An 18,325-nucleotide genomic window follows, 5' to 3' on the forward strand; every position below is an offset into this window, starting at 1 on the left:
TTTTCGCAACTGATTGCAAGTACTTAACTGGTTGCCTAGAGGTTGAGCATGCAGCATGTGACATCCTCAACCTCTGGGTGATCACTCTAAATTGTCTGAGGGGAGGCAACCTGTCTCCGAACAATCATGGTCTCATTTGGACTGACTGTAATCACTCAGACTGGTAAACGTTTGCAAACAATTGCTGTTTAATTTGTAAGCGTAGGCAAACGTCAACATGTTGCAGTCAATCCGAGTCAGTCCGTGCTGATAAGCGCAACTCATCTACGTCTCGTCTCTTTGCGAAAGAGGACTCCACTGGTATTCTGCTTTTAATCCTACATCAAAGTAAGGTTGCAGTCAAGCTTCTGTCCTGCAGCAACTATGTCACAGTTTCAGATCTTTGAGTTTCTTCCAGGACTGAATGTAAACAATTGATGTGAATTTTTTTGTATGCAGATGGAACCAGATTTGTGATTTTTGCCAATTTATCGCTGTTTATCACCATATTATCACAAAAGACTGCATGTAGTTGCCAACTTCATGCCATTTAATCACAAACTGACAGGGGCTGATCAGTTGTGGTGTTTTACCACCAATCTGAGGCACCAAAGTCGCTTTAAAGATGGCACCTACAGTAACTAGAAGTGGTCGCAGACCTGATCCCGTCCTGATCCCAGCCATTTCAAAGGGACTCAGTCCTCTGTGCATGCTAACTACTGTGCCGCCGACTTTTTATCTGTTGATTTATCCTGATTTATCATGTGTTTTACTCTAGATTAGTTGGACGGTAAACTCATCAGTAAAGTGGAAAGTAGAGTCATTTTCTTATTGACTTCCTTATAACCTGAGGAGGAAGAGTCACTTTACGTTGGCTGTCAGGAAGAATGGCCATTGGTTTCATATTTCAGACCTGGAGGTTACATCTTGTTAGTTTTGATGTAGTCTTAGTCCAAGAACACATAGTACTCCATAAGCTAATACTGAAGCCTTGTTGTTTTGTTAGCTGCCTCCTCATATTTGTTTACCAACACTTTAAATTATTTTCATCTAGATCTCCTTTCACTGGATTCATAGCCCTTTGTGACCATCGATTTCCACTGCAACAACTAACTTTCATATGTTAAGAAATAAAAATGAAACATTTGCATGCATTATTTAGGTACACGTGGTTTTGAAATAAACATATTTTTCCAGCAGCTGTAGAAATCTCTCCAAACATCCGCCATGATGGATTTTTAATCAGTTTTATATAATGGGATAATGGAGCAATCCTAGCTACAATAGCACTAACTTTTTATGTGCCTTTATTTTTGGAAAGAAAAACAAAAGTATTGCTGCCAATATCTGGCTTTGATGCAGAGAATCATAGTTTCATTTTAATTGTGAACCAAGGTCATGAGTTGTGGCCCCTGCAGAGTGAGGTGAAGATGATGTAGCTCAGGATGGAGGAGGTGTGGACGATGTGTGAGGAAAGCGACATGTGATGTAGTGCAGGGGAATAAAACTGTGCAAACAGCACAGAGGTGAAGTCTGTGTGACAGTTCGAGAGGCCTGATGAGAGGTGTTGTTTGGTATTTTTATCTTTTGAAAGAAAAAAAATCAGTTCTTTAGTTTCAAGAACAGCTGCTCATGTAGAAAACTTTACACAGTTTTAGTTGGTGCACGATTTCCTGTCTGTCACTGAGACAAAGATCATCTTTAAAGGTAAACGTTTTAAAGCTGGGTGTCTGGAATATTTAAAGACTTCATTTAGATTTCATTTTAATTGAAGATAGAATTAAATGTTAGAAGCACAGGTTAGTTCCAGAAAATATTATTTATATTTCCCCTGTTTATTCCTCATTTGTTTATTTATTTAAAAAAAAATAAAAAAATAAAAATAGTTTAATAATTTAAACATCCATCCTCTTACGCTTAACCAGTTCAGGGTTGCTGTGGCATGAAGTTTATCCCTGCAGTCACTGCTCGCCGTGCTGCAACCACTAATTAAAATTAAATTAGAAAAATTAATTAAAACTACTCTTAATTAATATGGCTTCTTATATGACTGTTAAATATTACATTAAAAGATTAAAAGACTAAATCAATAAAAAACTAATTCAAAATAAATACAAATACACGATATATTTAATTAAAAATAACATTTATACTTGCATTGGGTAAAAGAGTTTGCACAGCCACAATATGTTTTCCTAAATATGTTTTGTAGGGAAATGTAAATGCTGCTTTAGCTTTGTCCTGGGTACTCTTTTCTTCATCTATTTCTGGTCTCCACCAGCTTTTGAGGGAAATATGTTGACGTGTAACTGCTGACCAGCTAGTCCACCACTGTGCTCACCAGCCTCTAACTCAGGGGCGGATCTAGAGAAATTTAGTTAGGGTGGCATGAGGGTGGCAAAGAAATCAAATGGGGTGGCAAAATCAAAACTTAACTTTCACACTGTTTTTTGTTAGAAAACAATCACATTGTTAGATGCTTAAATTACACAAAATGTCAGAAATCTGCACTGTCATGAACAAAAATTTAAACCTAATTTTTCATGATTTGTTGGATCAACCCACTGAGGTCTGAAATACAACAGCCATTTTTGACTCCTTTTGAGTTTACATTTGTATTTCACCCTCAAATTGTTTCATTTTATTTTTTTCCCCTTGCCTTGTTTGGTATCATTCTTTTCAGCTCAACTGAATTTAGTTGTTTTTTTCACTGACATACTGCATTAGTATTACTGATCTGAAATCACACAAAGAACTTAAAATCCTAGTAGTATTTTTTACTGTAAAAAAAACCACAGACATGTTGAGTCAATTTTTATAACTTGAAATGCAAATATAAATTGTACATTTTGTAAACATATACAACTATTTATCTAAAAATGCAGCCAATACACCTGCCTTTTCTTTTTCATTTTATGCAACCATTTAAAAATATTACTAAAACTAAAGTGAGAGAACAATCAGGTTTCGCAATAAGATGCCCCACAAATGATGTGTTCCAGTTAAAAAAAGTTTGTCCACCAAAAGACAGAGGAGAACAGCACAGGGATAAACCTGCAGCCTGACAGCAGGAGGTGTATCACTCCTGGTTTTCAATACAGCGTTTACACTGCAATGTGCCTTTGTGACATTCATTAGTGCCCTCAATGACACACAAAACAAAACGACTACACAACAGAACAACTACACAAGACAACACAACACACTAAACGTCACAAATCGGCCACATCTAAAAACTCTCTCTCTCTCTCTCTCTCTCTTTCACTCGCTCCCTCTGTCTCGCTGCCGTTACCGTCACTCCCAAAACTCTCCCCTCTTCCTAAACAACCAAATCCCACGTGTTGACTTTTTAAAAAAAAAATTGGTCGACATGGTACATTTTTCCACCGATAGGAAAGAGGTGGCTTTTTTTCCTTTCTTTACTGTTTTCGCGCTGTCCTTAGAAAACGCTTAAAACACACACACACAAAAACGTGACGACAGTATTTAGAACAAAGCATGGTTTATATATATTATCATAACTCTGGATTCACTGGCCTGTAATTAAAATTTAAAAACTTTGAAGTCCGAACTTTCAATGTGGGCTGAAATAGAGACTCAGCGTGGCTGCAGCTTGTTGCTATGCCAGCTTAAAATAGTCATGTGATTTAGAGGTGCAACGTGTCCGTGGACCACAGAGGGTTAATAACACTCACCTTCATTCCATTTCCAGAGTGTAACATCCAACCACCTGTGTAAAATCCGAAATTCCCATGGTGTTGTTCAAAATGTGCTCTGGCACAATTATAAGCATCGCTTGCTACTGAAAACAAGAAAAAAAGCCGGTCCTGCTATGGGCTGAACCATTTGTTAATGGTGGAGGGGGGGGGGGGGGGGACACTATGCAATATATTCAGTTTTAGCATTTATATTCATTGCTGACTGTAACTACGCTCAAACTGTTAATGCTATCTTATTTTAATAAACAACACTATCATATGCAAAACTGGGGTGGCACTTGGGGTGGCAAGGGATCATTTTAGGGTGGCACTTGCCACCCCATGCCACCCTTCTAGATCCGCCCCTGCTCTAACTGGGTCTGCTAGCTGTTTTGTACTGAGCAGGTAACATACAGGTGAGTTTCTAGAGGTTTTTCTATGAGCACAAGCTCCACCTGCAGTCGATATAATGTGTTGCTGTAGCTGGTTGTGATTAAAGAAAACAAACCAGACCACCTTCATTTATATTCATAAAATACTAATACTGTAAACAACATTACGCTATTATGCTTTTCCTCATTTATTGTCATATAAATACTGATGTATGTATTTACTGAATCTTCACAGCAATTCTAATTGTAAACATGTACAATTGCTGCGAGCCAAAAGCTTAGGTCTCAGACATCTTTAAAGTCCATTTTTTCTACTCTTAGCTGAGTATGATGTCATTGAGAGCAGATATCCCTTAGCTCCACCCAACTACTTGTTTCTAAGAGGCAGCCAATCACAAGAACGTTGGCTTAAAGGGAGGTTAGAAAGCTACAATTGTTTATTTGAGAGACAACGCAAACTGAGAAGTGGCACCAGGGCCCAATGCAAGATAAATAAAGATTATTTTGGACTTTGATTCATGCAAAGCTACTCTGGCAGAGCCCAGGAATTAATAGATGGGGATGGAAATGAGTCAGATAGGTCTTCTTGAAGGCTAGAGAAATATGATGGTTAATTAATAAACTTTCCTGTTTTTATCTAACCAAGACAATTACATTTTTCTAAACTTGAAATCCAAAGCAGACTTCTCTTCTTCTCTTCAGAGCTGGTTAGAGTGGGTTGGTAAGCTGATGAGCATTTAATAAAGTATTTTCCAGATAAATTCAGCTAACCACAGGATGGACACTTTCCTCCCACTGGGGGAGAAAAACCGCGTTGAGAGAGCCGTGGGTAAAAAGTTCAGAGCACTGTGGGAAGTGCATTAGCTGGAAATGAGAATCTCTCCACCTGAGGTTTCATTACAGACTCCAAACATTTGTCAGTGAGCAGAGGGGGTCTGTTATCGTTTCATAAAAACACTTACTCACTTTTCATGATAATTTGTTTAGTTTTACTACTTTTTGCCTCTCTGTTTGACAAACCTCTGGTTCATTTATTGACATCAAACTGCCTCAAGCGTCTCTAACTTTCACCATTTTCACATGTGTGAATCACTTTTTAGAGCCAAAGGTTGTTTTTTTGTTTTTTTATTCAGTCCCTGATTTATTTTATTTTTTTTATATGTCTGTCACTGTATAAACACATAAGCTAGCTGGAGTGACTCCTGCTGACCTGCATATTCAAATGCAGATGGCTTCTCTGTGTTAGAGCTCAACAGCCTGCAGTGACTCAACATAAACATCCACAACCCCTGTGACAAACCATGGTTGAGGAATAATAATGACTGTAATTGTAAAAAAGCCAGAAAAAGTCACAGAAGGTAATCACTGTTCATCATGAACACATGATGTTAAAAATACAGATATTTTTACACGTCTAGGAATCAGATATTTTGCTTGTACAAGAGGAATTTAAATGGCCTTACTTCCTGATCTTCATGATGAGGTCATCAAAGTGTAGCAGGGTGACATCGTCACCATAAGGAATCAAATACGAATAAACCTCAAGACAGTTTTGACTTTTATTAATTGTAAAACTGGTACGAAGAGTTGTTGAAAGAACTTTTCTGTCTGTAAGGTCTTTGGCTTCTATTGCTGTTAGCCTGTGTTAGCTGGTGTTAATGTCTGTTAGCTGGTCCTAGCCTCTGTTAGCTCATGTTAGCTGCTGTTAGCCACGTTTGTGAAACTGTCTTTTAAATGGATGAAACCTTGTTGAGCTTGGACTCTTAGAGAAATAACTCTCATATGATGTGATAATGTAATCAAACTGTTTATCTGAGGGAAAGTTTGACTTTTAGGACACTCAAGCATAATTTTTTGACATAAGGTTAGTTGATAACCAGCTGTTCTGTTTTTTTCAGCGGCTTGGTCTTAGTGTTAGGAACAAATAAGTAAGTAAGTAAGTAAAGTTTATTTATATAGCACCTTTCACAGACGTGTCACAAACTGCCTTACAAGAAAGGCAAGAAAACACAATACAGTCATAAATACATCATAAAAACCCTCGTCTAATTAAAAGCTTTTTGAATTAAAAATATCTTTAGCTGCTTTTTGAAGGTCTCCACTGAGTCCAGACACCGTAGAAATAAAGGAAAGCTTTTTCCCACCAAAGAAATAGCTTCATCAAAAATAACACCCAGGTTTCTAAGGTTATGTTTCTGTGAGGAACCGAAATCACCCAGTCGCTGTTTAATATCAGGTTAAACAGCGACTGCCAGATGCCAGATGTTTTTTTTCCTTTCTTTCTTCTTTTGTTTTTATATACTTTTGGAGGCAGGTGAGAGATGCTGCTCCACACCTGTACAGTTCCTCCGTTGTAGTCTTCCCTTGGCTGGCGTCTCACCTCAGCAAGGACCTGCGGTGCACCAGACAGTGTGCAGATTATTGCACACTGTCTGGTGCAATAATCAAAGTTTCTGTTTTGGCTGGGTTTAGCTGTAAGCAATTATTGTTCAACCATTGTTTAATGTTGGTTAAACAGTCAATCAGATCGGAGAGCTTATGAACTTCAGAAGGCTTAAATGAATAGTATAGCTGAATATTGTCAACAAAAAGATGATAAGATACTTCAGGAAACTGCTGTATTATCTGGCTTAAAGGAAGAATGTATATTAAAAACAGAATAGGTCCCAGCACGGAGCCCTGAGGAACTCCACACAGCAACTCTGTAGTTTCCGACATGATCTGGTTTGCAGACACACTAAAACTCCTTTCAGATCTATAAGATGAAAAACAGTCTAGAACAGAGCCAGACATCCCAACCAGGTCTCTCAATCTGTTTATAAGGATTGTATGATTGACTGTATCAAAGGCTGAGATAAGGTCTACCAAGACTAGGACTGTGTATTCTCCGGAGTCTGCTGACATCATAATATCATTAGTGACTTTTAGTAGTGCTGTCTCAGTGGAATGCAATTTACGAAAACCAGATTGGAACCGTCATAGATGTTGTGTTTCTCCAAGTATGCTGTAAGGTGGACAGCAACTGCCTTCTCAAAGAGTTTTGACATAAATGGGAGTTTGGAGATAGGTCTAAAATGTTGAAGTAGTGTTGGATCCAGGGTGGGTTTTTTAAACCTTGGTTCCACAATGGCATATGTATGCACGTTTTTGAATGTTAGAGCCCTGACCTTCAGTTCAGAAAAGATGAGGTTAGGAGAAAGAGATGATGAAAATATACATGTACCAATGTTAAATGGTCATAGCTCTCTCGCTCTCTCTCTGCTCCTGTGTGTTTTTAATGGATTAAAGTTTACGAGAACATATCAGTTTGTTGGAAGATGTAATTACACATTAAACAATGTAAACTGATGAGTACAGCATTCTTGTTTTCTATTAAATACTTCAAAAATGACTTACTTTACCTTTAAATAACCAAGAACATATTTCTCTAAAATTAAAAGTAATATTGTTTGTTTAACAAAAACAAAATAGAGACGATGAATAGCAAAGGTGGAGTGGTGAACTTGAAAATTGTACTTGTAAGTTTTCATAAATTTCTCAAAGAAAGCATGAGTGAACCTTATTTTTTGCCCCAGTTACACAACAAATGGACACTCGATACGAAAAGAGTTTTCATGCGACGGTGTAGAGTCCTGTGAAAACTTTCTTTTTCATATGACTCTATATCTGTGATCTGTGACACACTGTGGTGGCCAAATGACATGAAGCCATATAAAGAGCGTGGTAAAATGACTTGAGTGAAATGCTTTATAGTCATGCTTTTGGTAAATATCAGCATGGCAGCAGATTGTCGAATGGAGTCAAAGTGACACAGACAAATAGACAATAGGGTTCAAATCCGGCTGATTGTTGTTTTGTGTTTTGAGGGGTTTTTTGTTGCAGCTGCAGCTCAGCTGGTCTGTTACTAATTGTGACATTTGTGTTAAAGTGTCCTTGAGTCAAACTCTCAGTGTGTGTATGTGGGAGAAAAATATCTGTTACTGAGGATAATAAAAGCCAATTCACAGCTCTCAAACATTGCATCACCCTAACCACCTGAGTTCACTGACTCTTCTCCTCTTCAATCTTTCCCCGGGCCACGTCGCCACTGCCTCCTCATTACATTTTTCACCCGTGTTGCATAAGACTCGGCCCGCTAGCGGCGTTACAGCACAACCTTGATCTGCGGTCTAGGGCTGTGTTGTGTCATTGCATCCCTCCACATCCTTGAGCTCCTGTTCAAGTCTAAATGTGGACAATCTCAAAGGCTTGCGTTGTTTAACTGGCTCCGTGACAGAGTGACAGATTGTGTTTGTATCCAGGCTTGGAGAATGAAAAAAAAGAAAAACCAAAGAAGAAGCAGAATGTAAATAGCAGCTATAGATGGCAGAGCTGAAGAGGAGGGACTCTGGCAACGTGATAGCTAAATTATTGCATTTGTGGTAAATTAGACAACTAAATACACCCATAACACCTTTCCGGAGACTTGCTGAGAGTGACAGAAGGTGAGAGGAAGAAAGACAGACAGAAGGACAGAGGTGGAGGGGGACGGTGAGAGACAGTCCTCCTGCTCTGGCTGTGAAACACAGATCCACCTCCTGCTGTGTCCTTCCCTTCCACAGAGAGATAATACTAATGGCTAGTCTTATGGCCTGTGGCTTTTCATAATGGGCTGTGGATGTTTAGTCCTCTAACACACACAAACATACACACACGTCGATGTATGTGTAGAAGCAAGCAAGAAGCTGGTGTAAGGCTAACTGCTGTTGTTTTTTCAGGTAATTATTGTAATTTTATTAAGTTAATTCAATGATACACCTACTTGAGAACCAATTTTAGTAAATAAATCATTGTTACAATATAATTTATAGTGTGCGTAATGGGAAGTGGCAGTGCAAAGAATGTCAGCGACTGCGAATGACACATCTTTAGTAGTCGCTGATTGGTGCTGAAATGAGATCATCAGTCATGTTTAAGGTCTTTTATAGCCTTTGGTATCACTACCTGCTGATCTAGAGGCTGCAAACAGAAGCATCCTTCACCTGATCTGTATTTTTAGGTCCAGTATTCCAGTACTGGAAAACCAAAATAATCCTAGTTTGTGACTTTAAAAAGAAATGTTTTCCCCCAGTTGGGCTCTTCCATTAGTACCGTCACTGAAAATGGGATTTGGGGAGTGAAGATTCGCTTACTGTATGTTGCAAATATACCAGCAGTCGTCAGCTGTTGGACAAAAAAAATGACCATATCACCAAAATCTTTCAGAGAGAACTTTGATCTAAATGTTATTTTGGTGTCATGATTATACAGTTGTGGTGAGAAGTTTATATCTGCTTATTATTGGCATGAATGAAATGATATTTTTTTATGATTTCTTTGAACTTCTCTTTTTCCAGAGTGGAATGATTGCACAGCATGCAATTTAATAACAAGAAGCGGGTGCACAACTTTGAATTTTTTTTTGATTTTCTGTAATCCACACAGGCTCAAATATATACACACAGCCACACTAATATTTGGTTAAATTTCCCTTAGCACGTTGACCCTCGACCAGAAACTTTTGGTAGCCATCAACAAGCTTCGGGCATAATTCTGGCTGATATTTGGCTGCTCTTCTTGGCACAATTGGTAGAGTTCATTTCAACTGGATGGTTTCCTGACACAGACAGAATCTTACGTTTTCCAGACTTTTAAGTGTAGTCCACAAATTTTCAACAGGGTTGAGTTCAGGGTTTTGGGAAGGCCATTCCAGAAGCTTAATGTAAGCCCGCTTTATCGATTCAAAACTAGTTTTGATATATGTTTGGTATCATTCTCCTGTTGTGTCCAAGTTTCAATTGTGAAGTTGAAGAATTTGCAGGTAGTCCTCCTCTATTATTTCATCCACTTTGTGCAGTGTACCAGTACCACTGGCAGCAACACAGCCCGAGAGCATGATGCTACCACCAGCATGCTTAACAGCTGGTACAGGTTAGGTTTTAAAGCCTCATCTTTACTTTTTCAAACATACCTCTTGTCAGTTTGGCCAGAGAGCTCAATCTTTGTCTTGTCTGAACATAAAACTTTTCTGCACAAGGCATTTAGCTCTACTCTGAGCCCCTACTGGATGAGAGCCCTTAGAGTCTTCTGAGGAATCTCATTTCTGTCACTCGTATCCGTCATCTTTTTCTGTCAGTCACTACCCGGGGGTCGTAAAGCAGGATAGGAACATAGATTAACCCAGAGTGGTCACTCCACCCCTTTCCAGCTTATTGTATGATATTTATAGTTTTATTTATTGAATCATTTTGAATAATTTCTCCCCTTTAGGGATAGATAAAATGTTTCTTCTTCTTCTTTAGATTTAGACATATATCAGCATGCAGACAGTATGCGTATGTAACATGAGGATTTAGGTGTGGTAGTCTTGTTTTTTGTATCTTTTCAGCAGTTTGAACTTAAAGAAATTAGTTATTTGCATCCATCCTTCCTGTGTTTGCTCTGGGGGTACGTGCTCTAAGCAATCAGGAAGAAGATTTGGACGTGTTTGTTTTGCTCTGGTTTCCTGATGAGGCTGAGATTACATATTATTTTAATGATATTCAGAACTTGTTTGGCAGCGACTGAACTCAAGAAGCTGCAATCTCACAGCTTAATTTTTTTTCTGTTATTATTATTGTTGAAGTGTTTGCTTTGTTTTCACTCAATTTGTCAACCGTGTCTTGAACTGCTTTTATTAGTGTCCTTCATGGTGTTAAATTAGGGCCGAGCAGCTATTGAAGCCTAACAAAGTTATAAGAGGAGAGAAAAGGAAATAAGTCAGAGGTTGTCAAGGAAGCAATTTCCATCATGTGTGAATTACACCCACAACATCTCCAGGAGGCCCGGCAGTAAATTCAAGCCCAGACCTCGCTCGTCTGCGCTGTCTCTGGGCTCTCATCGCACCTGATCGACATTAGATTTACACCACACTGCATGTCAGGCAGCAATTTTCCAAATTCATCATCAATCTCAACAAAACAGCTAATGGGGCAGGCGACTCTGTAGGCCTGAAAAATTAATTACCACCAAAAGCCCACAGTGCAGCGTTTGTCAGAGCGAACAGCTAACTGTTAACTTTCTAAACGTCTTCATTATTTTAACATCACTACCATCTACCATCTATACGGCCTCCTCCTCACTAAACCTGCTCTGTCGGTTTGAAAGTGCACCTGTTTATCTGCATTTGTGGTATATTATTGTAATGTATGGACAATTTATGTGTTTTTGAGCTCAGGATGAAGAAAACATCCAGCTGCTTATGCAACAGAGCGATAATGTGTGTGTGTGTGTGTGTGTGTGTGTGTGTGTGTGTGTGTGTGTGTGTGTGTGTGTGTGTGTGTGTGTGTGTGTGTGTGTGTGTGTGTGTGTGTGTGTGTGTGTGTGTGTGCAATCACTTATGGGTGAGTGCTGCTCAGCTTGTCATACATGATTGCTAATGAGGTTTGGACAAACAATAGTCTAGATCCTTAGTAGAGACTCACATGAGTAAAACATGATTACATAACATAAATAATGTGAAAACAATACTGCACATCCTCTATAAAAGTTCAGGTCGATCGCTATTACTGGTGCACAGAGACTTCCAGTGGATAAGGGGGCTTCAAGAGATGGGCAAAATGGGTATGTGGACACCTCAGCATTAAACTTTTATTCTATATCATGTTGAAAATAAGCTGCTACCTCCAGAGTTGAAAATAGATGCAAAAGCTGCAGTTCTTCTAGTGTCCACTTGAGGGTGCCTTGAAAAGTGAGTCAGTCCCCATAGACTCCTATGTTAAAATGTCTGACTTTACATTAGAAACAAACATGTTTACAGTCAAAAAAGGTTTTGATCTCTGTTAGATAATTTCCTTATTTAAATATATGCGATTAATTTTTATTCCATGTTTCACTTCAAGAAGTTACAGTAAATATTTTTTTAGGTTATTTAATATTAACAAAAAACCCATTGTACTCATAAATATACACTGATGAGTATTTCATTGCATCTTCCAGCGAACTGATTCATTCTCATAAACTCAAAATCAATCCATTCAAAGTCTGTAGGTTTCTGGAGATGAACATCGCCATTTTCCGCTTTATATCACACTTTATATATTTGGATAGAAACCAGACACATACATGTAGTACACCTTATCAGCATTACAAAGTGTTTCCCACACACTTTTAAGTTTTCAATTTGAAATGGAAGGGTTAATAAAATACACCTTTTGAATACACATTTCAATCTGCTGTCATCTAGTGGTGAGATATTACACAGTGTACCCTTTAAAGTTTAAATTTATGCAAAATTACGGGCATCACCACAAGTGGGTTCTGTTTGTTTTGTTCAGGTAGATTTTATTTGTACTTGTATTTGTATTTGTACTTGTACTATATTTATTTGAACTTCTGGGGCAGCTGGGGGTGGACTCCAACTGTTGGTAACTGCCACCCAAGTCTTATTTGCTTCCTCATATTTAGATGTTGGCCAATATGGTGGTGGAGTGGTGAGCACGATTACTTCACAGCAATAAGGTCCTGGGCTCCAATCTACTCACCAACTGGAGCCTGTCTACGTCGAGTGTGCATGGGAATTTTCTGGGTCCTCTGGCTTCTTCCCACACTCCAAAGATGTACATGTTAGGTCAACTGGAGATTCTAAATTGGCTGAGAGCATGAGTGGTTTTTATCTCTCTGTTTTAGCCCTGTGACAGACAGGTTATCTGTCCACAGTGTACCCTGCCTCTCGCCCCATGACAGCTGGGATAGGCTCCAGCCCCCTTGCAGTCCTGAATTGTATAAGCAGTTTAAAAAGTGGATGGCTGTTAAGATGGTTTCTTTTGGAGATTAGAGTCTAGGCAGACCTTTGACGTCATCGCTGCTGGGTTTTTGTGACGCAGGAAACTAGCCTCTAATTCAACATGGAGAATAGTCGTAATGAGGGGTTGTTCTCAAAGCTCTTCTTCTTGAATATATACGAACTCCTGCCATTTTCTCTAAAATTTAAAAGGACAAGGGGAAAGTCAGTGATGACCAGTGACTGCTAGCTTGCGCTGTTGGTATTTAGTTTTTTAAATGATAAGCTCTAAAATATCTTTATAAATTACTTTTTAGTCATTATCAGGTGAAACATGCCATGCAAGTTGTATATACATATATATAATTCAATACATATCAGACCATGTTAAAAGTGTGTTTTTTCGTCATAAGTGTTTTCAGGCCCATCTTTGCCCACTATGAGTAACAAAGAGGTAACAAAAGCAGTAAGTTTCCAGCACCAAAACGAAGAGGTGAGCAGCAGGGGCTCAGTAAATAAAGCAGATCATCAACTAATCAGAAAGTCAGTGGTTGAAAAAAATGATCCAGCTCCTCTAGTCTGTATGTTAAAGGTGAGTCCAATGTAGCTGCACAGTGTGTTCATTTTCCAGCTTTGGCATATTTCTTTTCAAAAAACAGAGATAATTGTAGCCACTTGCAGTTGGATCAAACCAGCAATATTACGTATTTATGCTAAAAATGGTTGCATCTATTCATGTGTTTGTCTTCTCTAACAATGTGAATGCACATTAGCTTTTTTACGCTGCATTAGAGCACATTCAGCCGGAAAGCTGCCTCTGCTCGTATAGCAGTGAGTGAGTGATTGCCGCTTCTGCAATCAGCCACAAATTCACTCTAAATGAGTTTCAGGAGCTTGTGAAGAGGGAAGGCGAGGGAGGCACAGCTGCTTCTGGTTCAGTGTGGTTAACGTGTGAAGCAGAGTGATTTTTCAAGAAATTAAAATCAGCAGTTAACACCATTTTTATTATGACTGAAACAGACTAAAGAAACTTTGAGTAAGAGTTTTTTTTATTCTTTATTAATTCAGGCTGTCATCAGTTCACTTCATCTCCCCATAAAAGTAAAACACGGTTATCATCATTTAAACTTGTGACTTGTCAAAACTCAAATGAACGATTAAAGTAAATTTTAAATTTAATTTTATTCCAGATGTAGAAGATAGGGACCAGGTCAGCTACCACTCAGAGGCAGTTGCTGTCTTGATAATTGGTGCCTCAAGATGGGAAGTTAAGTTGGTCAAGTTGGGAGTTACATGCAATTCTTGAAAATTGGCAGTTCTGTTTGTGGCATTACAGCTATTAACTGTAATAAACTGGGGAAATGTGCAAATCTGCTACTGTCTACATAGACAGAAGGTCAACCAGAATCTCATACACTCAAAAAAAATTATGCCCCAAATTGCTGACTTGAATAATTTAATTACATGTAATTTTTGTGCGATTTTGTCACAGAAGTCCAAAGTAAAATGTTAAAATTAATGGAATCTGATCAAGGGAAATTTACTTGATTGTTATATGTGTAGTTATATGTAGTGCAGAGTTGCACTCAGACTGATTGCAACATGTTGGCAGTCTGTGTTTATAGGTTAGATAGTTATTCACAAACCTTCACCGGTGCGTCTGAGAGGGATTGCAAGCAGTCGTTGCAGTCAGAGTTGAATGACGATTGTTTGGAGACAGGTTGCCTCTCACAAAGTGAAGTATGCAACTGTTCAGAGGGTGAATGTGTTGCACACTCTCAGACAACCACTATTTTTGTTTTCCTAGTTTCGAAGAGGTTGCCGTCCTGTTTTGACTCCATGGTCATCTCAGCCACAGAACACAGAAGTCTACTTTAAGGGCACAAAATCATCATCAACCAGCAAACTTCTGAGGGAAACTTTGTCTTTAATGCATTTTGAATGAAGTGCTGGTTCTTTACAGAGTAATGAATACATGGAAAATGTACATTTTAGTCCTCTGTGCACTAATGATCCAAGAAAGTCTGCAAGACTAGAAGTTCATTCAACGTCTTTTTTAAACTTGTAAAATGTCTGAACTAAGTATTCAACCTGGGATCAGGTGACAGAGGTGAGCAAATTATTCTTTTTCACTGAACATCTTCTTATACTCCTTCCTGATGCCGTCAGCTGGGACAGCCACATTTATAAAAACAGCCTTTTTCTTCTCCCGTGTCTGACATATCTTTCTCTGGCTGGTTGGCCAGCAGCAGCTTATCTGTCTGGAACTTGAGGCCCCACAGGACTTGAGCCCTGGAGTGGAGTGTCCCAGTGGGACTTGTGAGCTTTTAACCAGCACAAATGTTCCTGTACACTATTACACAATTACTGTCATGAAGAGCTGGACTGTCCCAGAGCTTCTTTGCACACGTGCACCTTCAGTGCTGCCTCTGTGACACTTACTGTGCTCAGGGCATGAGTTTGCAGCCATGATCAGAACACTTGGCCTTTTCTTGCCACTGGTAGGACTTCTTGAAGTCAGCCTCTTCCTTTATCTGTTGATGGTACATGAAGAGGTTTGGTCTTCGTGGTGTTACCACTTACCCCTCATCACTTGTCTTCTTGTCCACATGTTCTTGCTGTCTTGGTTCTGCACTTTGTCTGGAACCCTCCACATATTGAGTCTAAATTTTTTATGGTAATTTAAACTTTTTTTAGCACGATAATAGACAATCACATGAACTGAACTTGGGCTTTATTGTGATATCTTGTGGTCTGTATCTAATTCTGAGTGTACTGCTTTTTTAAGAACACGTTTTCCTGGCTCTTTCATGTCTTACATGCTTTTCTCTCTGTTATCAGATTCACAGGTGGTCTACAGGAACCGAGACGGAGATGTCATCAAGTTTGACTTTGTCCTGAATGACACACACATTCTCCTCAGCAACAGCATATTTGTGAGTGTTTTTACACTTTCTTTATTTAAACATAGTTTCTCTTAATATCAGTCCAAGCTGTTACTGTCTCATTATTATTAAATATTCCAATACATGCCCATGCACCTGACCTGTTATATTCTATAAATGCCATTTTACTTCACTGTTAGGTGATTGCCAAGGATATAAATGAGATAGTATCATGAACTTTAAATGATATGACACTTTTAGAAGGTGTCATTGGTGCATAAAGGAAATAAAGGGTAGGTGGTTGCTAGGGGACATGATTATATTATAAGATTCGATATAGGTAAGGGCCTAATAGTCAAGTTTTGTGGACATAAATGAGATGATTTCATTAATTTGAAATGATATAATGGTTTTAGAAGGTGTTCTAGATCAGCGGTCCCCAACCTTTTTTGCGCCACGGACCGGTTTATGCCCGACAATATTTTCACGGATAAATACAACAAAATAAAACTAGTGCCGGTACTGAAAAAAAGAAGATTTATTCATAACACACATGAAAAGACCCAGGAAAACCGAGTTAACGATAAAAACGATAACAAAATAACGCTGAAAACCGATAAAAACCCTGAAAACCATACATTTCACACCTGAGCCTCAACTCTCGCGGCCCGGTACCAAACGACTCACAGACTGGTACCGGTCCGAGGCCCGGGGGTTGGGGACCCCTGTTCTAGATGTGTAAAAGCTACAAATGGGTAATTTTAGTATGTTGGTAGGGTTAGTAATATCTGATTTAGATAAGGACCTAATGTTCAAGTTTTGTGGATATAAATTAGATGTTAATGTTGTAAAATTAAAATGATATAATGGTTTTTAAAAGACTATAAATGGCACATTTTAGCCTAATGGTAGGTGGTTGCTATGCAGAATGATACCATCTTAATATCAGATGTAGATGAAAGCCTTCAGGGGTCAAAGATGTACCTCTATACAAAGTTTGATTACTCAACCTCTGATCATGCACATGTTAAAATACAAATATCATCTTTTAGGACTTAAAGAAAACAGAATTACAGAACTGGCACAGTAAACTGGACACTGGCTTTGTGATCTTACTTCTGTCTAGTCCTCATCACAAAGCTTTCTCTTCTACTGTCTGGCTGCTGGGTCCCAGAGGCTGCAGGAAACAAGCCTCATCCCTGCTTTATCTGCACAATAAAAATACAATAGCTTCCTGGTGAAGACGCTGGTTGCCCGGCTGTCTGCACTGCAGACAACTCTAGCTTTAAGGTTGATCCTCACCTCAACTTACCTGGAAAAGAGGATTTGACATGTGAAATATAATTTTAGATAATTCTCTAAAACCTGATGAGGCACACAAATGAACATTCATCATGAGTTGTTGCACATGTATTACTTCCAGGAATTTTAAATTATTCCAGTGCAGGGCTAAATTGGCTGCTTTCTAATTGCATCATTATAATCCTGTTGGTGCTCCATCATCACAATCATAAACCATTTATTCTCAGCCACGCTGTCACCGGGAAGCATGTTTCTACATCAACATGCTTAAATGAGTAGCTCCATGCTGAAATCAAAAGACAGAGGTGGACTCGGTGATGAGAAGTCATAGTGTTGTCCCATGCTCGATAGCTGCATAGACAAACAGCTTCAGCATCGAAAGCGAGCACTGGCCTGTCTGGCTGCACAGCTTCCATCGGTCAGCTGTGCACCTCAATTTTTTGCAAATAATTGCAAAAACGACAAATAAGGCAAAAACTAGCACTAGAAATGATGCATGCTGTTTAAATTTTTTTTTTGTTTTTTGTTTTTTTTTTGTTAAGCATGCCTAATTATTCAGACTCGGCACAATTTTGAAATGCTGTCTATAAAATGTCGGTCTACCACTTCGTCTACCAGAAATGTCAGAACCTGCTGAGGTTCCCGTGTGGTTTTGTGACCTTTATCTGCCACATTAGCTTCTGCCTGCTGCATTAGTTTTCTTTTCTCTTTTTTTTTCGTCATTGTCTTGGGGCAAAACCTGGAAAAAACTGGGGTGAAAATATGATAGCAACCTCCAGATTTTACCTCAACTAGGAAAAATCAGAATTACACGATGATTGCATTGAAATTTATTTTGTTGCTGGACACAGGAAGTTGTTGTGGCGACTAACTGGTCACCCAGTGTTTAAACAAAGCAAGACTCTCAGTCTATGTGTGACCCTTTTTTAGCACAGGATAATTGCACAGGTCGTTTGGTGAGAGGCAGTCTGACCCCTAACAATCACGCGCCAACTCGGACTGACTGCGGCTCTTGGCAGATTGGCGAAGGTTTGCAATAATTGTCATCTTGCTTGATATATCCAAAGATCCCACAACTGGAGACACTCTGATGTCACTCTGATGTCGTCAGAGGGTGCCCAACCTTCTTCGGGTGTTTTGACGCTTGACCATAATACCCAACACCCTCCTGTTGGTGGCTCAGCACTCAGCAACTTAATTCTCCCAGCCCTTCTCCTCCCTTTGATACCAGAGCCAACAAGAGGCTCTTTCTGCTGCTTCCCTAATCCTGCACACAGCTGTCTTCCATTC

The 18,325-nt window shown here is 39.0% G+C and overlaps 1 protein-coding gene across 1 annotated transcript in view; it reads left to right on the forward strand.

The window, feature by feature from the left end:
- Positions 1–18,325, forward strand: part of LOC116310261 (inactive dipeptidyl peptidase 10-like) — a 79,086-nt gene that overhangs the window by 16,369 nt on the left and 44,392 nt on the right. Inside the window, exon 4 of the mRNA XM_039607356.1 lies at positions 15,690–15,784. Coding sequence (XP_039463290.1) covers positions 15,690–15,784 — 95 coding nt within the window. The remainder of the gene's footprint in view (positions 1–15,689; positions 15,785–18,325) is intronic.

The sequence above is a fragment of the Oreochromis aureus genome, linkage group 23 (genome assembly GCF_013358895.1).
Source record: "Oreochromis aureus strain Israel breed Guangdong linkage group 23, ZZ_aureus, whole genome shotgun sequence".
NCBI classification, from domain to species: Eukaryota; Metazoa; Chordata; class Actinopteri; order Cichliformes; family Cichlidae; genus Oreochromis; species Oreochromis aureus.